General features: G+C 37.0%; 3 protein-coding genes across 3 annotated transcripts in view; all 3 read left to right on the top strand.

Annotated features, from left to right (window-relative positions):
• LOC137490874 (uncharacterized) overlaps nucleotides 1–23,867 on the top strand; it is a 57,918-nt gene that overhangs the window by 31,011 nt on the left and 3,040 nt on the right. Inside the window, exons 5-6 of the mRNA XM_073946788.1 lie at nucleotides 10,454–10,603; nucleotides 14,490–15,283. Coding sequence (XP_073802889.1) covers nucleotides 10,519–10,603; nucleotides 14,490–15,283 — 879 coding nt within the window. The 5' untranslated portion in view covers nucleotides 10,454–10,518. The remainder of the gene's footprint in view (nucleotides 1–10,453; nucleotides 10,604–14,489; nucleotides 15,284–23,867) is intronic.
• On the top strand, nucleotides 16,053–20,487 carry LOC141381699 (uncharacterized). The gene has a single exon (XM_073948029.1). It carries the CDS (start codon nucleotides 17,864–17,866, stop codon nucleotides 18,494–18,496), a length of 633 nt encoding a protein of 210 aa, XP_073804130.1. The 5' UTR covers nucleotides 16,053–17,863; the 3' UTR covers nucleotides 18,497–20,487.
• Nucleotides 20,451–23,697, top strand: LOC141381700 (uncharacterized). Its single transcript, XM_073948030.1, has one exon. It carries the CDS (start codon nucleotides 21,074–21,076, stop codon nucleotides 21,704–21,706), a length of 633 nt encoding a protein of 210 aa, XP_073804131.1. The 5' UTR covers nucleotides 20,451–21,073; the 3' UTR covers nucleotides 21,707–23,697.

Raw genomic sequence — 23,867 nt, forward strand, 5'->3', positions numbered from 1 at the left:
ATAATTTTTTGCTATTTTTGAGGACGGGAAACCACGCTTTGCTATGCAGCGCATGGTCTAACAGAGTTGACTTTATTCTCTTTATGAGCTATGGGTGTATTTTGAGAATAAACCAGATTCTTATCTATTCCCTTTAAGGGCCTGTTGCGTTCTGCCATGGTGCATTTGATAAAGAATGAGCCTCCTCCAATTGGCCTTAACCTTCACTCTCTCTCTCTTTTGTGGATAAGGAAACGTTGTGAAGACATCCATTAGCCTACATAATTAATTGTGTTTATTAAGCGCAAAGATTTGTTTCAAAACTGTTTCTAAATGCAGTTCTAATTTCCAGCAAACACATAAATGAACAATAATAACAAAGTGTGGTCACTATGCCCCATATGGTCTAATATCTGACTGGTGGACAAATCTAAGCTTGTTTTTAATAAAACAAATATAAATATGCATATAATAAATAATACTAAAGAAACTTTACTAATAAAAGCTACAACACAGGACAATTGAATGGGCTTTCTAAGCTTGAGGCCCTGGTATACTGCAAACTAACCCTCCACCTTCTTTGATGTGCGGTGTCTTCCCAGTGATTTGTTTCTCATTCATGGAGTCAGACAAAGAACATCACCCAAAACAACACTAGCTGCATGAATACACTGGAGAGTGGAGTACAGATGTATCCGCACCTGTACAATCACTTGTAAAGAGATTTTAGGAACACAGAGGTGCTGTTTGCCAGATGTTTATGAAACTGTTCTTCTCTCAGCCGCCACCAGTGTGTTTAGGTTAAACGCGAGGAGCGCAACCCATTTACCCCACCTACAAACCCCACCTACTGAAGTGTAGGAGTGTTGGAAAACAGTATAGCATTATTCAGCCTTTTCAAACATTATTCAGACATGAAAGATCCTGTGCACTTGAGAAAATGTGTACTGCATTCATGTCATATGTGCAATTTTTTGTCCATGTGTATCTTAAGCTGCGACGAATGAGCAAATCTCTGTAGACACTGATCAGATCTGTACGATTTCTCTCCAGTGTGAATCCTCTTCTGTTTTTAGATGTGTTAAATTAAACCTCTTGTCACAGTGTAAACACTTGTACGGTGTGAATATTCTGGTGCAGTTTTAATTTTTGTAGCTGTAATAAATGTATTTTCACACTCTAAGCTAATATACTCTTTTACACCAGTTGGATCTTCATGTGTTCATTAAGGTTTGCTGATTGGTTGAAACTCTTCCCACACTGAGTGCATGTGAAACTTGACGCATGATTTTGTGTTTGCGGTTTGACACATTTGCGTGCGTATGACTGGAATTCTGTGGGGAGTCCAGCGTGAGCGCGGCTTAAGTGCAAGTGAATGGTTTCTCTTCAGTGTGGCTCATCATGTGTAGATTAAGGGATGATGATTGGCTGAAACTCTTCCCACACTGAGTGCATGTGAGTGCAGGTGAAACGATTCTTGTCTCTCCTTTTTAAAATACCATCAGTCTGTAAATGAGTTTTTTCCGCAATTTTGACATGATGTTCCTCCTCTTTACTCCCCTCATTCTCTTCCTTTAGGTCTGAAATAAAACACTAGTTTTCATTAAGTCTTAAAACTCTCATCAAAAGCTGAAAAGTGAAAAGACTGAAAACATTGGCTGCACACATTAAATGTAAAATAAAACACAACATATTTTGTTCGGTCCATTAACGTGTACACATTTAAGCAGATTCAATTAAATTCATCTTTATTTATTTAGTGCTTTGACAATGTAAATTGTGTCAAAGCCACTGTAAGATTTGAGATATCACAAATTTTTTGATGTCTTTGACAGTTCAAACATATGCCGAAAACAGAGACAAATTGACTCCACAACCTAACAGGCGGGAATGCGGGAAAAGACCAGCTCCCCTGCTTCCCTCCATTTACATTTGAATCCCCTGAAACTCCTTTGTTCAACCACCCCTTCTACACACTGTACTCATACAGAATGACCATTTCAAAGCCTGAATTTTATATTTTATATCAACCCAAGTGACTTTATCATGTTTGATATCATTTGAAATGTCTCAGTGCGACTGGCACAATGGTCTCATTTCCTCAGAAATAGACATAACCAAAACAATAAATATATAACTTTGAATATCTTTTAAATCACTGTGAAGGGTGTACCTTTCCTATAGGTAGAAACTCTTCCACTAAATGCAAATGCCTTTTGTTATGCACACACCCCTTTCCTTGAGGAGATTCTTGGATTACTTAAGGGAAGGTTTGAAAACTGTTCTGCGCGATTCTGCTTACCCAGATCAGCTTACGCTCCATGTTATGTATATTTTGAAGTCAGGTATGCATCTTTTAATCTTAGATTTATTTTTGAGAATTTGATGTTTCGTATTGATCGGTGGAAAGGGTGTTAATTTCCGTCTAGGACAACAAGGAGTTGCACGGCTAACCTAGATTGGGTAGCCGACCTTAGTTTGAAAGTAATATTGTTCTAAATTAAGTTCATATGGGAAACCATGGGCTTGGTGAAAACCATAATTATTATAGAGAACAGTGGTCAGTTACATTTATAATAATGCCCTAACCTGATTGGAAATGATATTGACTTTACTCAGGGGTGTACATCTAAGAGGGACTAACTAAAAATACTTTAGAATGAGCAAGAATGGGAGCGGCCATCTAAAAGTATTAGTCAATTACCTCTGTTTAATTTTCAAGACTGACAAGAGTGTGACTGTAAGGGACGCCATCGGCTAGGGCGATATCTCTGAGCGACACGAACATCCAAATAAACAAATTTAATAGTTACAAGTGAAGACAAAAAGTCCAAACATTTATCTAAATTATATATTGATATAATCTTCTTAATATTTTATGATTGGAGTCAGATGAAACGAAAGATAAATATATTAACATTCTAAACCACCTCATACTAAAATTGGAGTCAGATATGAGTTAAATTTAAAGTAAATCAACATTGTGCACTGGAAAGACCAAACAGGCATTGAATCTTCATCCACCAGTGGACACCGGCATTGGACCAACTGGGTGGACCTTACACCAATTAACATAGAAGTTATAGTAAATTGAAACCGTGTCAGTCCAGTTTTTATAGTTTCTTACATAATTGATCATAAAAGTCATTTTGGTCATATTGATAAGACACAGATTTGAAAGTGTAGAAGTCCATCTATTAGCCCAATAATGAAACTAAACAGCATGGTTGAAGGCTAAATGCATGTAAGCCTTTTCTAGTTCTTCTGAAAAGAATTTTGTTATCAGAATTCATTTATATTCATTTTTAGCACCGAATTTAATCTGACTCCAATTTGAAGTGATAATAAAATGTTGACTATTTCTTATTGTAAAAACAGATCACATTCATCATTTATGACTTAATTTAGAGTTTTGATTTATATATAATTCCTTATGCTGTGTTTACACCAGACGCGGAACATAAATAGCCGCGTGAACATTTGAGTTTACTCGCTTCATTCGCGCGTCAACCACTGCTTCATTCGCGCGTCAAATCTGCTTCAATCGCGTGTCAAATTCACTTCAAAACAGACACGAATTAGCGTGATGGGCAGGGCTTCTGTCTGCCCGGTGACACTAGCTTCAAAGCTAAATGGCTAACATTAATTTTATTAAGAAAATAACAGTTGTAATGTGCTTTAAGGAGACTGAAATACTGCGTCAATACGTTTAGGGTCCTGTCTGAGTCCACTGCATCCTTTCAGAGGTGCATCCAGCTCTGAGCTCATAAACTTCTCCAGAAACTGAACCTGGATGACGGAGACTTTCAGCGGTGCTTCTGACTGAGCCAAGCCCAGTTTGATGACTTGTTGTCGGTGTCGGCTGGAGGATTTCCCCCGGGACACCATCAACAGGTTCTACATCACAATCACGCCCCCACAAGAGCAAGCTTCTGATTGGTTAACGCGGCGCGAATTTCTGCTGAAATTCAGATTTTTGAACTCGAGAGATTCGCGCGAAACGCTCGTTAAGCGTGTCAAACGTGCAAAACGCTCAATTCGCCCTGCGCTATTTGCACTGCGCAATTTGCGTCATTCACGCATATCGCGCCGCAGGATGTCTATTCGCACGTTTGCATTGACTTAACATGTAAATCACTTGCGCTTGACGCGCGTTCCGCATCTGGTGTGAACGCAGCATAACTCTTCAGTTATACATTCATTAGGGACCAAATGCCACTCAGAGTTTCACGCCCCAGGTTTGCGCATCTTTTCACGGACAGTACCCCAGTAGGTATCCTATATCTCTATCTTCCTTTCTCCTTAAGATATTCAATTAGTTCTTTTCTTTCTTCTCTATATTTTAAACATTCATATATTACATGCTCGATTGTTTCTTTTACATCTCAAGATTCACATAACCCATTCTCATGTACACTGATTAAAAACAATAAATCATTCAGTTTGGTATGCCCCAGTCTCAGTCTGGTAATAATCCTCTTCCTTTCTATTCCATCCACAAATAACCATTTTAGTGTCTACATTCTTTTTGATTTTACATAGAGCTCTTTCGTTCAACTCTGTATTCCATACTCCTTGCCAATGTGCTGTCACATTGTCTTAATCATACTTTTAATTTATCCTTTACTTAATGGAACATTTATGTCAATTTCTTTTCTTTTAGTCACATTTTTAGCTAATTCATCACCACCCCTATGTGTGCTGGAATCCAACAAAACCCAACTAGAATTCCTTTCCGTTGGATTCTCCATAATAATGTAAATACTTCATTCATTAAATCTTCTCTGGATGACTGATGACTGTCTAATGATTTTAATACTGAAGCAGAGTCTGAGCAAATTACAACTCTGTCTGTTGTTACTTCCTCTACCCACACAAGTCCCACAATGATAGTAACCATTTCAACTGAATATATTGACATGTTGATGTTGTTTTTTTTTTTTATAAATACTTCAAAATCAGGAACAAAGGCTCCTATTCCTGTCAAGCCCTTATCTGGGTCTTTAGATCCATCAGTATACATTTTTGAACTCCAATAAAAATTTTCCAGCTACATGCTTACACACATTTGGCTTATAGTACCTGATTCCTCCCATTCACTTCTTTTGTCCAAGATCTCAAGATTGATTTCAACTTCAGGTATTATCCATAAGGGGACTTCACTCCATACTGGGCTTTTATTACCCACTATATCAAATACTTGGTGTTTTTTTTGCTATATTGTGTATCCCATGTAAACCCTCTTTCTCTATTATTTGTATACCCCCAACAATCTATCAAAGTTTCTTTTACAATGTTATCTCCAGCATAGCTTTTAATAGATGACCAATATGCCAGCGCCAATTTCTCCCTACGCAGATATATTGGTAATTCATGTTTTCACAATCAAAGCATTAACCGGTGTTGATTTTAAAGCTCCTATACACATTTGAAGTGCTCTATATTGAATCCTATCTAGTCTTTTTAAAATGCTCTTTGACGCTGCCGCATATATCATACACCCAAAATCAAGTACCAATCTTATTAAAGCCTGATACACTGTGAGCATTAATGATCTCTCTGCTCCCCATTCCTTGCCTGCTAATGCCCTCATTGCATTTAAAGTTTTCCTACACTTCTTTTCCACTTTCTCAATATGCTTATTCCATGGGTACCTGCTAGATATTTAAATTCTTTAACCTCTCTCTGCCCCGGACTGAGCACCATGGACGGATATTTGCTTGCACGCTTATCAGCGAAAGCTGATTGGCTGCCTGTCTGTGTCTTAGAGAAAGCTGATTGACTGCCTGTAGGTGCTCGGCGATAGCTGATTGGCTGCCTGTTTCTTAAACAGTCTCTTGACAACAGAGGGATACATTTGTGGACAGAAGATTCATTTGTCTTCTTCAGTCTCTTCAGAGGAATATAACATTGTTTCTGTGCAATTCCTGATTGTAGAATACCTTCAGTCAAGCCTGGCCCTAAAGTTTTTTTTACATTATTTTATATTTGACTGCACAAATCCTCTCAGTACATGTCAAACAAAGACATTCCCTCAATTACTAATAGATCTTGGAATTCTTTGCCTGTTTGCATGAGTTTTTGAAATATATTTAGGTGACAGAATGGTAGGAGTTTTACCTAAATTTCTCTTATAATAAAGTTGGTGAAGTCTCTACTCGTAACTGCTCTCCACTAAATCACAAACTTGCTCAATCTAATAATAATATTTCCCCAAATGCTCTTTTCTGTATTCAGTCTGATGAAAGTCATTTGCTTTAGGAGTATACTTATTATGAAGTGTTTTGCATTGACTTTTCCATTTATCCTAAAAAGGCTTTTATCCAAATTTTTGTATCTTTTAAAATTGTATTTTTAGTTACTCTTTGAAACTAGCCTTCTTACTATACATGTATTTATAGCTTCTTTCTACATTTGGCATCCAGATTTTTTGATATGTATGTGAACTCTATTAATTACTCAAAAACATCAGAATGTTATTTCACATTATGTCCATATAGGACTGATTCAATCTTGTAGGACATCAAAAGCACTTTATAGTGATAATGACCCAGTTAGTGGAACTAAAACATGTAGTAGTAATGGGTACTTTTTACTTAAAGGGCACCTATTTTACCCCTTTTCAAGATTTAAGATAAGTCTTTTGTGTCTCCAGAATGTGTCTGTAAAGTTTCAGCTCAAACACCCATCAGATTATTTGTTTTACATTTTAGAATGTTGAGATTTTCTGTTTTAAACACTTAGTCTAGGTGGATTAAATAAGTTAAACAAAATTGTGTTAAAGTGTTTGTATCAAAAGTTTTGATCAACTTCAAATACTGAATGTCTGTGTATGTGAGAGAGATAGCAGAAGGCTATGTTGTGTGAAGTGGAAAATGAAGGAGAAATGTATCATGTCATGACTGCAACAGTGAGTGGCAAAAAAACTGAAAGAAAAAAAAAAAAAAAAGACTTTGCCAACAGATTAAAAACAAATCTTGATTCTATTATTTCTGAAACTCAGTCTGGGTTTATAAGAAGGCCGCCATGTTTCTAATAACATAAGATTAGTTTTGGATTTGCTAGATTTTGCTCATTCTATTCATTCTTTTTCTTGATTTTTATAAAGTCTTTGATACGATTGAGCACCAGTTTCTGTTTAAAGCGTTGAGGTTATTTAGTTTTTGGGATACTTTTGTTAACACTATGGCTTTGTTTTATAAAGGAATCAATAGTTCAGTGATTGTCAATTGTTATTGTTTTTTTATATAAATTATTATTTATTATATATAAATTATTATTTATAGGTATTATTATTTTAATGCTTCTAATGGATTTGATATTTTGTGTGGTATTAGGCAGGACTGCCCAATCTCTTCCTTTTTATTTTTTATTAGTTACAGAGTTTCTATCCTTAAGCATTGTGCAAAATCAAGTTTTGAAAGGGAGTTGTTTTTGTTTTTGAGAGGGAGATTAAGATTTCACAATTGGCAGATGAGACCACTTTATTTCTAAAAGATGACTCAATTATATCAAATTTAATTTTTAATTTCTGACTTCTCAATTGTTTCTGGTCTAAAGCTGAATAGCTCTAAATGTGAGATAATGCCTGTTCATAATTTAAATTATGAATATATAGAAGATATCCCTGTTAAATCCACAATTAAATATTTATTTATTTATGTTATTGAAAAACTTTTAGTGACACAGCATTTGATTTTTTTTGTCTAGGATCAGCAAAACTAAAAATATTCTTAATTCCTGGCTACAATGGGACCTGTTATTATATGGAAGAGTTTCTTTGTCCAAGGCAGAGGGTCTTTCTCATTTTGTATATCCAACGTTATCTTTATTTGTTGAAAACAAAATGGCCAAAGAAATTAATACTGTTTTCTTAAGATTTTTCTGGAAGAACAAACCTCATAAGTTGAAAAAGGAAGTTCTTTCTAGTAGTAAATGAGGGGGGTGTACATTTCATAGATTTTTCTGATATCATATACATTTTTTAAATTATTTGGATGATTATTTGGAAGAGATGCCTAACCAATCCAACTCATATTTGTTTTTTTTTTTATTCCCTACTACTTTTTGACAAAATTGGTAGTCTTTTGTTTCTTCTTAAATGTAATTATCTTCCCTCTAAGCAATGTCTGCTTGCTTGGAAGCTTGGTTACGTTCACAATTTTTCTCCCCACCGATTTTTCTTATGGAATAACTGAGATATTAAAATCAGAAACAAATTGTTATTTTTCCAAAGTTGGTTTCAAAATAATATTAATTGTAATCTTTGCTTGTTTGATGATGCAGGAAACATTCTTTCATATGAACAATTTATAACCTACCACTGTTTTCCAACTCCTCCTAACAAATTTAATAAAGTTGTTAGGGCAGTATCACATGGTTTAGTTCACCTAGTCAAAACTCACTGTAGATTTAGCTCAAAGAGCTCAGTGAATATTCATTCTCCTTTGCTTTAAGATGTTAGTCTGTTAGATAAATGAAACCATAGCTTTGTGTGTCAAACTTTTCAATTTAAAAGGAAAATTTACTGTAGAGGAAAGTGTTACTGGAGGTCTTTGGTTGAGGATATAGACTAGAACCTGGCTTTTACCAGGGAAATATTGCATTTCCAATAAGGCAAAAGAAATACACTTTAAAATTGCACAGAATATCCACACTGTAAAATTCTAGTATTTCCAAATATTTTGAAATCGACAGCCCCTGTTCTTTCTGCGAACAAGCAGAGGAGACACTTGTACATATGTTTTTTGATTGTCCGATATCCAAGCAATTTTGGTAACTCCTAAATTCTCATATATCTGCTTTTGCCAATGCTGTGAATTGCTTTAATCTAAAAGACATTATTTTTATTATTATAACCCAAAAGCTAAATCCCTGGAACACATCATACATTTTTTTTATCTTAAATGGCAAATTTTTTCATTCACAAACAGAAATTTGCAAATAATTACTCATCATTTGCTCATTTTAGAATAGAATGTAACTCCCTTCTTAAATAACTTCATTTTATTAACAATAAAAAAAATCTAAGATTCCTGAAATATTATGCAGATGTATTTAAAGAAGATTCTTGATTTTAGTTGCTTTCCTTATGGTGATTTGTTTAAGTGTCATTGTAATTTCATTCATTTGTTTAATTTTGTTTGTTTAATTTAGTAATTTTAGTATTATTATTATTAATATTATTATTAATACTTTAATTATATTAATATTTTTTTTTCCTTTCTGTCTAATGGTATTATTTGTATTTGTATGTGATTTAAGATATTTTTTCTTATGACAAAAAAAAAAGTGAATCAACTGGAGAAAGGTTTGTTTTAAAGCTTTTACACAGATAAAAAGCGATTGATTAAAGTTTCAGGTTTTTCATCCAATACTAAATGAAGTTCTGCTGTTGACAATTTTATTTTAACCCTTTATACAACGTAATACTATTTTAATCAAAGTAAAGAGAACTATTGAACAACGTGTGTGTATTAAGTGTCTTAATGAAGGTTTAATTTATTAAATAGCATAATTTCACTTCATTCTAATTATACATTACTATATATAAAAAATGCAGTACTAGTTTTAATCAGCTCATTTGTGGCTGTTGTTTCTTGCTCGTACTTACCGGATTTATTTTTGTTAATTACTCTCATATAAAGAAACTGTTGAAGGAAAGTTGTCTTGTTTCTATTCATAGTTTTATTTATTTTTAACATGACATGTTTATTGTTTTGTTAATTTTAAACAGGATAAAATGTCCAAACGCAGAGAAAAACTATATATAATAAGTCATGACTCATGACTAAGAGTAAGTGGCAAAAAAAGAAAAAAAAAAAGACTTTTATTTTGGCATGACTTGTGACGTCATAAGCATGCGCCACTCCCGCGCTGTGATTCAACTGGAGAAAGGTTTGTTATAAAGGGTTTACCCTTATATAAAAGGATTGATTAAAGTTTCAGTTTTTTCATTCAGTGCTAAATTATGTACCTGTTGACAATATTATTTTAACCCTTATACAACGTAGAACTATTTAACAGTAAAGAGGTATATTGTTTGAATAAAAATAGGATAAACTTTTTGTCCCCAAGAGGAAATTTGTCTTGTGCAAAAAAAAGAGCTACACGTTGCTGTAAGCAGACAATAAAATAAATAAAACAAAAATTAAGAACATACTCAAAGTTTGAAAAAAGTTACAGAGATGTAACAGTGTGTAATAAGTGTTTTAATGAAGGTTTAATTTATAAAATAGTATAATGTCATTTCATTCTAAGTATACATCACTATAAGAAATGGAGTACTAGTTTTAATCAGGTCATTTGTGGCTTTTGTTTCTTGCTCTGACTTATCTGATTTCTTTTTGTTAATTACTCTCATATAAAGAAACAACTTGTTGAAGCAAGTGTTGAAGAGAAGTTATTTTGTTTCTGCTCATTGTTTTATTTATTTTAAACAGGACATTTTTATTGTTTTGTTCATTTTAAACAGGATAAAGTGTCCAAACACAGAGAAAAATTCCTGCTGAAGCGACTGATCTCCACACTGTTATAAAGATGGCGTTTATTAAAGAGGAGAGTGAAGATGTGAAGATTGAAGAAACATTCACAGTCAAACAGGAAGATCTGCAGGAACAAACAGGTTGGTTTTCATTCTCAAAGACCAACTCAGTCATTTGATCCTCATTCAGATATATTTTAATAATAATAAATACTAAATTAAATCCATCTTGCAGCTCTGAGTGTGCTGCCTAGTTCTCCTAAATGCACATAAGCACTCATTGAAAGACAGGACTGAGTTTCATTTGTTACTTGTTCTCATGTCTTTCGTCATTCTTTTATGTATTATTAGTCTCCCATTTTCATGATTGTGGGCCAAAAATATCGTTATCGTGATGATAATACGAATAATCTTGTAATCTATATACCCTTTCATAATGTTTTTGGCTGTTTTTGACCCATTGACTTCTAATGACTTCTAACCACATTTTTAACCGCAAAGCCATGACACTAAATAATCATGCATTCTAGATTGTTGCTGTTTTCCTTGTTGGAAAGAGGTCAAATGTGTCATTTTTACTGTTGATCATCAGTTGGCAGCATTAACCCTCTAGATGGGCCTGTTCAAAAAAGTTTTCAGTCTTTTATATGGAGTGGAGTAAAACAGCAGATTATAGTGTGCGTGCAGAAATACACTTTGTAGGGGGACCAACAGTTTTAACCCAAAAATGACCAGTCTATCAGATGAAGAATAGCTGTAGTCAAGTGATTCAATTAAAAAAAAGTTTACTGTAGATAGTTTGTAGTTTCATCAGCAGAGGCCAGCTTCAACACTCACAACAAGTTTGTAAACTGCTCTACATACAATCTCAGAACAACAACAATTAGATGTCTAGAACTCCCTCTTTTCTCTCTATGCAAACTGTTTTAAGAAATGCATCAGTAAAGTGCACTGAAACTTCACAAAAACAAAACACACAGGGAATATTTGAACCTATCAGTTTACAATATACTGATGCCCTGTTTTTCTACGCCTTATTGATGATAATGGTCAGAAATGTTGGACCATTATTGCCTTTTTAGCATAAGCAGAGGAGAGAAACTAGCCAGACAGTAATGTGTGAATTGTGGAGTGGGCTATATCTGAAGAAACATGTATTTTTTAGTAAGTGTACTTTTTTTTTTTTTTTACTGTTATTCTTGCCATAATAAAAATATGTATTTGTAGAGCAACCCATGTTCTGCTTTTATTAATATTTAAGAAGTTATAATGGGTAGAACTGTCCGAGATATGAACAAAAGCAAGTGATGCACCAAAGTTTGATAAAAAAAAATCTTGAATGGTCATAAAAATCCTTATAATCATTAAAATAGTTTATAAAAACAAAAAATCTATTTAGTTTTAAAACATTGAAAGAAATTAATGAAATGACGTAGTTTTGGAAGCTTTCTACTTCTCTGCTTATCTGTCTGACTTTACAGTGGGTTTCTTTTGACCGCCCCCTGTCGTTTTCAAGAATTTCACAATGGCGAACGTAGCGAGTAAAGCCTAGTCCATTTCACGAGGTGAGCGTGCAGTCAGCGGTGGTGCGTGATGCGGCGCCAGGCTAGAGTATTCACCTTATTCTTCACCGACAAGCAGGCGCAGCCATTTGAATCTCTTTGGCACGAGACTTCCGGTCTTTCACTTACATTCATTTTTAGACATTAAAAACTGCTATTTTCGCTGTTTGATGTTGCAAACTGATATTTTCTTAATATATTATTCTACTTGGTCTGTATAGTCATGCAAACATTTGCTTGTAGAGCAAGTAGTTTGACCATTTTCTGCCGTTTATTATTCCTAGTCATTTCTCCCTTAGGCGACTGAATCGGAAGTTCTAAAACAATCGCGAAAACAGGCGCACATCCGCATTTTAAAATAAGGTCAATAAATCCAGCTTCTCTCTCTTTCTTTCACACTCACTCACACATACACACACACACACACACACACACACACACTATACTCCATATAAAAGGCAGAAACTTTTTTTCACTGAAACTGATAATCAATTTTAAAAATCACAAATCTCTTCCCAACAGGGAAATGTAATGGTGATGTGGGAATGGTGATCCCCCCCAAAAAATAAAATAAACAAATATTACACAAATATGTTTGTCACTTGTTTTTAAGTAGTTAAACTTGGGCGTCAGACAAAATATCTGTCAAAATACATTTCAAATAAAATACACCACGGCTAGCTCTCACCACCAGTTACAAATATAAAAAAAATAAATAAATAAATACACAAATAAATAAAATAACAATGAGAACCAGAAAAAAAACTCAGATAATTGTCTAAATTAAAATTGTCTAAATAAAGTTTGTATTAGTCAATAATAATAATAAAAAATACTTTTCACACACACAGCAGTATCAACAACAAAACAAACAATATAACAATGAAACTCAGAACCCTCAGCACTTATAACTCAAATGAAAGAAAAAAATGCAAATGATTTCAGGCCAGCAGATTTGTCAGATTTGAAAACGGAAAATAATAATGATAACAATAGTACGGGGAGAAAACAAAACAAGAGAAACAAAATGAGCATTTGGGCAAAGAAAACAAAAACTTTTGCTTCTTACCCACGGAGCGGAGGGGTCAAGGGAAATGAGTGGGGAATGGCGAATGTGGATGTGAAGGTTGAGGGTGTTGGTTAACCCAGCCGGTGAGTTGGCAGCTGACTCCATGTCAGGAGATAAATCACTAAGTTGATTTTGTTAAGGACACACTGCACTGAAGTCTTTAGTGACGCACTCATTCAAAGACATTATGTGCACTTCAGTAACAAGACAGCGGTCTTTGCTCTGTTGCTTCAATACATACTTCCGCTTTTTGTTTCTCACAGCGTTAAGTTAAGTTTACACTGCTCATCTCGACCCGACTTCTCTACTCGTTTCCCGGCACTGCAACAATTCAGTCAACTTCTCTTTCTTCTACACACCACATAATGCTGCTCTCTTCAACTCTCCTCCTCCTCCTTTATTCTCTTACCCATTTCCTTTTTGCCGTCACATGGGTAGAGACCAATTAAAAAATGTCGTCACAAAAAACACCAACAATCATAAATTCATGATTATATGCTGTCATGGCTTTGCAATAAAAAAAATGTTCTTATAATAGAGGTCAATGGAGAAAAAACAGCCATGAATATAATGAAAAAGGAGTAAATTTGCCCAGAGTGTATTGAGGTTTTTAAAAAATTTTTAAGCATTTTCCCAGTGATGGGGAATTCATTGTGTCTTGATGAATTTATTACTCTCATTTATATGCTTATGTGAGTGATTTCCATGTTGTTGTTGTTATTATTATTATTGTATTTTATTTGCACTCAAAAAAAAAATTATAATAGAGGCCAATGGAGCATTTTTCCAGAATATGTCAAAATAAGATGTCCCCAAATATCAGTCCATTAGCTAAAACACTGGGAACGTTTTGGCCAAATTAAGCCTCATAATCACCCCAGAAAAAATGACCCAATAGCACAAGGGGAAAGGTGCACATTCCAGCCTTTATGCAGATGCTGTACAGGTATGTCTCATATCTGCGAGGCAAATATTCAGCTGTTACCCCAGAACTTTTTTCTGATACGTTTACCAGTCAGACACACAATGGACAAGTATTCCCTGTCTGCTTTACAAATTTTAGAAATCTGTGTCGTCTCAATGTGATTAAAATGACTTTTATGAAAAACTCTGAAAACTGGACTGACACTGTTTAAATTTACTATAACTTCTATGTTAAGCGGCTTTGACACAATTTACATAGTAAAAGCACTAGATAAAAAAAGATGAATTGAATTGAATCAGCTTAAATGTGTACACGTTAATGGACCAAACAAAATATGATCTGATTTATTTTACATTTAATTTGCATCAAAATTATAGTGTGTGTAGCCAATATTTCCAGTGTCTTTTCACTTTTCAGCTTTTGATGAGAGTTTTTAAGACTTAATGAAAACTAATGTTTTATTTATTTCAGACCTAAAAGAGAATGAGATGAGTAAAGAGGAGGAACATCATGTCAAAATTGAGGAAAAAACTCATTTACAGACTGATAGTGTTTTAAAAAGGAGAGACAAGAATCGTTTCACATGCACTCAGTGTGGGAAAAGGTTTAACTGCTCATCATCCCTTAATAAACACATGAGGATCCACACTGGAGAGAAACCATTCACATGCATTCAATGTGGGAAGAGTTTCAACCAATCATCAAACCTTAATCACCACATGAGGATCCACACTGGAGCGAAACCATTCACATGCACTCAGTGTGGGAATAGTTTCAGCCAATCATCTCACCTTAATTATCACATGATGATCCACACTGGAAAGAAACCATTCACATGCACTCAGTGTGGGAAGAGTTTCAACCAATCATCACACCTTAATCTACACATGATGATCCACACTGGAGAGAAACCATTCACATGCACTCATTGTGGGAAAAGTTTTAACTGCTCATCACACCTTAATCAACACACGAGGATCCACACTGGAGAGAAACCATACACATGCACTCAGTGCGGGAAGAGTTTCATCCAATCATCATCCCTTAATCAACACATGAGGGTCCACACTGGAGAGAAACCATACACATGCACTCAGTGTGGGAAGAGTTTCAGCCAATTATCATCCCTTAATCAACACATGAGGGTCCATACTGGAGAGAAACCATTCACATGCCCTCAGTGTGGGGAGGGTTTCAGCAAATCATCATCCCTTAATAAACACATTGAAGGAACTCATGGGCATATTGCAGTGGTCAACACGAGTTGAATCTGAAATCTTGGGCATCTGCAAATTGTCTCAGTCATTGAACTGGCTTAAGGGCTTAAACCATCACGATAACAAAGCACCAAATTGATTTTGGGTTATTCTGACCAATACTTTGGCCGCAGATGTTCCAGGTACCCTTCAGCAAAATTAGTAAATGATTTAAACTAAACAAAGGAACTTTACAGGATTTTCAGCAGGAACCGCCTCACAAGACTTTTGAATGACTCCTCTACATGGTCATGTGCTTTGGGCACATCCTGTCAGATGCACAATTTCGTAGAGACAAAGAGATCTCTAGAAAAATTAATGCATACAAATGAAAGACAACCTCTTAAAATGTTAGAACTAAGGCAGATGTATCTTTGAATAATAAGCCATAATGTTCCTCATATGCTGTGGTTATTTCAACCAACCAGGTTAATCAATGTGTTGTTTTTACCCTTAAAGCAGATTAAATTGATCTGTGTGTGTCTGAAATGTATGATATCTGGTCTTGAATGAAAGCTAGTGACATTTGCAATACGTTGGTGTAAATGAGAACTAGTAGTACAAACAGTATTTGTCTTGTAACATTTGATGTAAGATAGTTTCAATCTTGCAAGAGTTTTACCATATAAAATCTACATGCAGTGTGTTAATGATTGACCCTTTCTACGTCGGCACGGGGTGTGGCCCCGTCCTTCATGGCAACTGCTCATTGGCAGACAGTGCCATAGGGATGGATTAGACCAGGTCACTTAAAAACGCCCTGCAACAAAGAAACTTTGCTTTGAAACCGCACAAACTTCCGCAAACCGACTTTCAGCAGTCCATCACCTCAGTAACCCAGAACTACCCACCCAAGAGCGAGGGAATTCCAAGGACATCACAGAAGCCACCAGCCAATCAGGTGCACCGTGTTTCCCCAAGGCCAGCTGGCGAGGGACATTCATCTTCACCAAAAGTGCAAGTAACAAACAAACGTTATCTCTTGCTGAACTGGTGCAGATTGATCGTAAACAGTTAAAGATAAGCCATATCTCTGCTTTTGTGGTTTCTCAGGAGTTATTCTAAGATCTTGTTAGAAGTATTAGAATTAATTTGGGATGGTTGTCAACTCATCCTCTGAACTGCCTCTGTGTGTGCGAGTTTGTTTGTTGTTTGCTTTTTACGTAGTTAGTTTCATGTATCGTAGTGCAGCTCATAAAATCTTTGTTCTCATTTTGTAAGAACTGTGTTCTTGTTTATGTGCTTCTAAGTCATTGCCTCGAGCTGTAGATCTTGTTACCTTGCTAGAAGTTAACTCAGTACTGTGTTATATTATTGTTGTTGGCCACGTAATAATATTAACAAGATTGGTAAGATACGATGACTTTTTGCAGGACCAATGGTAGATAAAGTGTGAATCTTGTAATCTGATTCAGTCTGACTCAATTGAGTCAAATCAATGATTCAAATTTTTAAGATCCGGTACATTGAAATGAGCTAATAAACCCTGATCGATCTTAAAATGTAGGTTGATCCCCTACAACATGATGAGCCGTACTGTAGAGAAACCATTCACTTGCACTTAAGCCACGGTCACACTGGACTTTTCTCCCCATAGATTTCCATTCATACGCACGCGAATGCGCCAGACCGGAAATGCAAGTTCGTGCATCAAGTTTTGCAGTTCACTGCATTGCAAAGTTCAAGCTTGGTAAACACTGACCTGCGAAATCACATCACTTGACAGTGTGAGACCAATTAAAGATCAAAACATGACTTCTCTGGAAAGAAATGTAAAATATGGACCATACGCTCTCCTTTTTAATGTCTAAAAATCTTGTTTAATCCCGCCCCTTTTTGCAGTGCCATACAACAGAATTTTCCATGCTCAAACTCTAATGTGACCGCAGCTTCGGTGTGGAAAGAGTTTCAGCAACTTCTTAGACCTTAATAAACGCATGAAGACCCACACTGGAGAGCAACAATTGACATGCACTCAGTGTGGGAAGAGTTTCAACCAATCAGCAAACCTTAATGACCACATGAAGATCCACACTGGTGTGAAAGAGTATATGTGCTTGAGTGTGAGAAGACTTTCGATGCAACTTAAGTGAAGTTTCATAAAATAATTTCGAGAGGAGCATGTGATATGATTGAGCACTGCTGGCCACACATCCGTAATACGTAGTAATCCAATCAGAGTGATCCTAGCTTAATATAAATGGATCACTTTCTCCTTATTGCTCTATCTTCGTTTTGAAAGAATGCTTCTCGCTACAAATGCTCCAGCATTTAACCTACACTTCAGCATCATTTAACCTTCCGACATGAAAAACAAACTACAACTCCTCCAGCCAGAACCCAGCTCTCCTCAAAACTTCACCCGATGCCTCGCCTGCAATCAAGCCTGAATCCCCGCAAGACGCCGGCACATCAGCTCTTCCTACTTCTACTTCAACTCCCCCACACAACACAAGCCACAACTCCGAATAAACTCAAGACGCCGGCGATCCAAGCCACCACAATGAAGCCGAACTCTCAGTGATCTCCTAGCGGTCCACGGTTCAGTGTGGGAAAAGGTTTAACTGCTCATCATCCCTTAATAAACACATGAGGATCCACACTGGAGAGAAACCATTCACATGCATTCAATGTGGGAAGAGTTTCAACCAATCATCAAACCTTAATCACCACATGAGGATCCACACTGGAGCGAAACCATTCACATGCACTCAGTGTGGGAATAGTTTCAGCCAATCATCTCACCTTAATTATCACATGATGATCCACACTGGAAAGAAACCATTCACATGCACTCAGTGTGGGAAGAGTTTCAACCAATCATCACACCTTAATCTACACATGATGATCCACACTGGAGAGAAACCATTCACATGCACTCATTGTGGGAAAAGTTTTAACTGCTCATCACACCTTAATCAACACACGAGGATCCACACTGGAGAGAAACCATACACATGCACTCAGTGCGGGAAGAGTTTCATCCAATCATCATCCCTTAATCAACACATGAGGGTCCACACTGGAGAGAAACCATACACATGCACTCAGTGTGGGAAGAGTTTCAGCCAATTATCATCCCTTAATCAACACATGAGGGTCCATACTGGAGAGAAACCATTCACATGCCCTCAGTGTGGGGAGGGTTTCAGCAAATCATCATCCCTTAATAAACACATTGAAGGAACTCATGGGCATATTGCAGTGGTCAACACGAGTTGAATCTGAAATCTTGGGCATCTGCAAATTGTCTCAGTCATTGAACTGGCTTAAGGGCTTAAACCATCACGATAACAAAGCACCAAATTGATTTTGGGTTATTCTGACCAATACTTTGGCCGCAGATGTTCCAGGTACCCTTCAGCAAAATTAGTAAATGATTTAAACTAAACAAAGGAACTTTACAGGATTTTCAGCAGGAACCGCCTCACAAGACTTTTGAATGACTCCTCTACATGGTCATGTGCTTTGGGCACATCCTGTCAGATGCACAATTTCGTAGAGACAAAGAGATCTCTAGAAAAATTAATGCATACAAATGAAAGACAACCTCTTAAAATGTTAGAACTAAGGCAGATGTATCTTTGAATAATAAGCCATAATGTTCCTCATATGCTGTGGTTATTTCAACCAACCAGGTTAATCAATGTGTTGTTTTTACCCTTAAAGCAGATTAAATTGATCTGTGTGTGTCTGAAATGTATGATATCTGGTCTTGAATGAAAGCTAGTGACATTTGCAATACGTTGGTGTAAATGAGAACTAGTAGTACAAACAGTATTTGTCTTGTAACATTTGATGTAAGATAGTTTCAATCTTGCAAGAGTTTTACCATATAAAATCTACATGCAGTGTGTTAATGATTGACCCTTTCTACGTCGGCACGGGGTGTGGCCCCGTCCTTCATGGCAACTGCTCATTGGCAGACAGTGCCATAGGGATGGATTAGACCAGGTCACTTAAAAACGCCCTGCAACAAAGAAACTTTGCTTTGAAACCGCACAAACTTCCGCAAACCGACTTTCAGCAGTCCATCACCTCAGTAACCCAGAACTACCCACCCAAGAGCGAGGGAATTCCAAGGACATCACAGAAGCCACCAGCCAATCAGGTGCACCGTGTTTCCCCAAGGCCAGCTGGCGAGGGACATTCATCTTCACCAAAAGTGCAAGTAACAAACAAACGTTATCTCTTGCTGAACTGGTGCAGATTGATCGTAAACAGTTAAAGATAAGCCATATCTCTGCTTTTGTGGTTTCTCAGGAGTTATTCTAAGATCTTGTTAGAAGTATTAGAATTAATTTGGGATGGTTGTCAACTCATCCTCTGAACTGCCTCTGTGTGTGCGAGTTTGTTTGTTGTTTGCTTTTTACGTAGTTAGTTTCATGTATCGTAGTGCAGCTCATAAAATCTTTGTTCTCATTTTGTAAGAACTGTGTTCTTGTTTATGTGCTTCTAAGTCATTGCCTCGAGCTGTAGATCTTGTTACCTTGCTAGAAGTTAACTCAGTACTGTGTTATATTATTGTTGTTGGCCACGTAATAATATTAACAAGATTGGTAAGATACGATGACTTTTTGCAGGACCAATGGTAGATAAAGTGTGAATCTTGTAATCTGATTCAGTCTGACTCAATTGAGTCAAATCAATGATTCAAATTTTTAAGATCCGGTACATTGAAATGAGCTAATAAACCCTGATCGATCTTAAAATGTAGGTTGATCCCCTACAACATGATGAGCCGTACTGTAGAGAAACCATTCACTTGCACTTAAGCCACGGTCACACTGGACTTTTCTCCCCATAGATTTCCATTCATACGCACGCGAATGCGCCAGACCGGAAATGCAAGTTCGTGCATCAAGTTTTGCAGTTCACTGCATTGCAAAGTTCAAGCTTGGTAAACACTGACCTGCGAAATCACATCACTTGACAGTGTGAGACCAATTAAAGATCAAAACATGACTTCTCTGGAAAGAAATGTAAAATATGGACCATACGCTCTCCTTTTTAATGTCTAAAAATCTTGTTTAATCCCGCCCCTTTTTGCAGTGCCATACAACAGAATTTTCCATGCTCAAACTCTAATGTGACCGCAGCTTCGGTGTGGAAAGAGTTTCAGCAACTTCTTAGACCTTAATAAACGCATGAAGACCCACACTGGAGAGCAACAATTGACATGCACTCAGTGTGGGAAGAGTTTCAACCAATCAGCAAACCTTAATGACCACATGAAGATCCACACTGGTGTGAAAGAGTATATGTGCTTGAGTGTGAGAAGACTTTCGATGCAACTTAAGTGAAGTTTCATAAAATAATTTCGAGAGGAGCATGTGATATGATTGAGCACTGCTGGCCACACATCCGTAATACGTAGTAATCCAATCAGAGTGATCCTAGCTTAATATAAATGGATCACTTTCTCCTTATTGCTCTATCTTCGTTTTGAAAGAATGCTTCTCGCTACAAATGCTCCAGCATTTAACCTACACTTCAGCATCATTTAACCTTCCGACATGAAAAACAAACTACAACTCCTCCAGCCAGAACCCAGCTCTCCTCAAAACTTCACCCGATGCCTCGCCTGCAATCAAGCCTGAATCCCCGCAAGACGCCGGCACATCAGCTCTTCCTACTTCTACTTCAACTCCCCCACACAACACAAGCCACAACTCCGAATAAACTCAAGACGCCGGCGATCCAAGCCACCACAATGAAGCCGAACTCTCAGTGATCTCCTAGCGGTCCACGGTTCAGTGTGGGAAAAGGTTTAACTGCTCATCATCCCTTAATAAACACATGAGGATCCACACTGGAGAGAAACCATTCACATGCATTCAATGTGGGAAGAGTTTCAACCAATCATCAAACCTTAATCACCACATGAGGATCCACACTGGAGCGAAACCATTCACATGCACTCAGTGTGGGAATAGTTTCAGCCAATCATCTCACCTTAATTATCACATGATGATCCACACTGGAAAGAAACCATTCACATGCACTCAGTGTGGGAAGAGTTTCAACCAATCATCACACCTTAATCTACACATGATGATCCACACTGGAGAGAAACCATTCACATGCACTCATTGTGGGAAAAGTTTTAACTGCTCATCACACCTTAATCAACACACGAGGATCCACACTGGAGAGAAACCATACACATGCACTCAGTGCGGGAAGAGTTTCATCCAATCATCATCCCTTAATCAACACATGAGGGTCCACACTGGAGAGAAACCATACACATGCACTCAGTGTGGGAAGAGTTTCAGCCAATTATCATCCCTTAATCAACACATGAGGGTCCATACTGGAGAGAAACCATTCACATGCCCTCAGTGTGGGGAGGGTTTCAGCAAATCATCATCCCTTAATAAACACATTGAAGGAACTCATGGGCATATTGCAGTGGTCAACACGAGTTGAATCTGAAATCTTGGGCATCTGCAAATTGTCTCAGTCATTGAACTGGCTTAAGGGCTTAAACCATCACGATAACAAAGCACCAAATTGATTTTGGGTTATTCTGACCAATACTTTGGCCGCAGATGTTCCAGGTACCCTTCAGCAAAATTAGTAAATGATTTAAACTAAACAAAGGAACTTTACAGGATTTTCAGCAGGAACCGCCTCACAAGACTTTTGAATGACTCCTCTACATGGTCATGTGCTTTGGGCACATCCTGTCAGATGCACAATTTCGTAGAGACAAAGAGATCTCTAGAAAAATTAATGCATACAAATGAAAGACAACCTCTTAAAATGTTAGAACTAAGGCAGATGTATCTTTGAATAATAAGCCATAATGTTCCTCATATGCTGTGGTTATTTCAACCAACCAGGTTAATCAATGTGTTGTTTTTACCCTTAAAGCAGATTAAATTGATCTGTGTGTGTCTGAAATGTATGATATCTGGTCTTGAATGAAAGCTAGTGACATTTGCAATACGTTGGTGTAAATGAGAACTAGTAGTACAAACAGTATTTGTCTTGTAACATTTGATGTAAGATAGTTTCAATCTTGCAAGAGTTTTACCATATAAAATCTACATGCAGTGTGTTAATGATTGACCCTTTCTACGTCGGCACGGGGTGTGGCCCCGTCCTTCATGGCAACTGCTCATTGGCAGACAGTGCCATAGGGATGGATTAGACCAGGTCACTTAAAAACGCCCTGCAACAAAGAAACTTTGCTTTGAAACCGCACAAACTTCCGCAAACCGACTTTCAGCAGTCCATCACCTCAGTAACCCAGAACTACCCACCCAAGAGCGAGGGAATTCCAAGGACATCACAGAAGCCACCAGCCAATCAGGTGCACCGTGTTTCCCCAAGGCCAGCTGGCGAGGGACATTCATCTTCACCAAAAGTGCAAGTAACAAACAAACGTTATCTCTTGCTGAACTGGTGCAGATTGATCGTAAACAGTTAAAGATAAGCCATATCTCTGCTTTTGTGGTTTCTCAGGAGTTATTCTAAGATCTTGTTAGAAGTATTAGAATTAATTTGGGATGGTTGTCAACTCATCCTCTGAACTGCCTCTGTGTGTGCGAGTTTGTTTGTTGTTTGCTTTTTACGTAGTTAGTTTCATGTATCGTAGTGCAGCTCATAAAATCTTTGTTCTCATTTTGTAAGAACTGTGTTCTTGTTTATGTGCTTCTAAGTCATTGCCTCGAGCTGTAGATCTTGTTACCTTGCTAGAAGTTAACTCAGTACTGTGTTATATTATTGTTGTTGGCCACGTAATAATATTAACAAGATTGGTAAGATACGATGACTTTTTGCAGGACCAATGGTAGATAAAGTGTGAATCTTGTAATCTGATTCAGTCTGACTCAATTGAGTCAAATCAATGATTCAAATTTTTAAGATCCGGTACATTGAAATGAGCTAATAAACCCTGATCGATCTTAAAATGTAGGTTGATCCCCTACAACATGATGAGCCGTACTGTAGAGAAACCATTCACTTGCACTTAAGCCACGGTCACACTGGACTTTTCTCCCCATAGATTTCCATTCATACGCACGCGAATGCGCCAGACCGGAAATGCAAGTTCGTGCATCAAGTTTTGCAGTTCACTGCATTGCAAAGTTCAAGCTTGGTAAACACTGACCTGCGAAATCACATCACTTGACAGTGTGAGACCAATTAAAGATCAAAACATGACTTCTCTGGAAAGAAATGTAAAATATGGACCATACGCTCTCCTTTTTAATGTCTAAAAATCTTGTTTAATCCCGCCCCTTTTTGCAGTGCCATACAACAGAATTTTCCATGCTCAAACTCTAATGTGACCGCAGCTTCGGTGTGGAAAGAGTTTCAGCAACTTCTTAGACCTTAATAAACGCATGAAGACCCACACTGGAGAGCAACAATTGACATGCACTCAGTGTGGGAAGAGTTTCAACCAATCAGCAAACCTTAATGACCACATGAAGATCCACACTGGTGTGAAAGAGTATATGTGCTTGAGTGTGAGAAGACTTTCGATGCAACTTAAGTGAAGTTTCATAAAATAATTTCGAGAGGAGCATGTGATATGATTGAGCACTGCTGGCCACACATCCGTAATACGTAGTAATCC

This window comes from Danio rerio, chromosome 4 (assembly GCF_049306965.1).
Source record: "Danio rerio strain Tuebingen ecotype United States chromosome 4, GRCz12tu, whole genome shotgun sequence".
Lineage (NCBI taxonomy): Eukaryota > Metazoa > Chordata > Actinopteri > Cypriniformes > Danionidae > Danio > Danio rerio.

Excerpts from the sequence above, each read along its gene's own strand:
- LOC141381699 (XM_073948029.1), top strand. The coding sequence starts at position 17,864 with ATGAGGATCCACACTGGAGAGAAACCATTCACATGCATTCAATGTGGG.
- LOC141381700 (XM_073948030.1), top strand. The coding sequence starts at position 21,074 with ATGAGGATCCACACTGGAGAGAAACCATTCACATGCATTCAATGTGGG.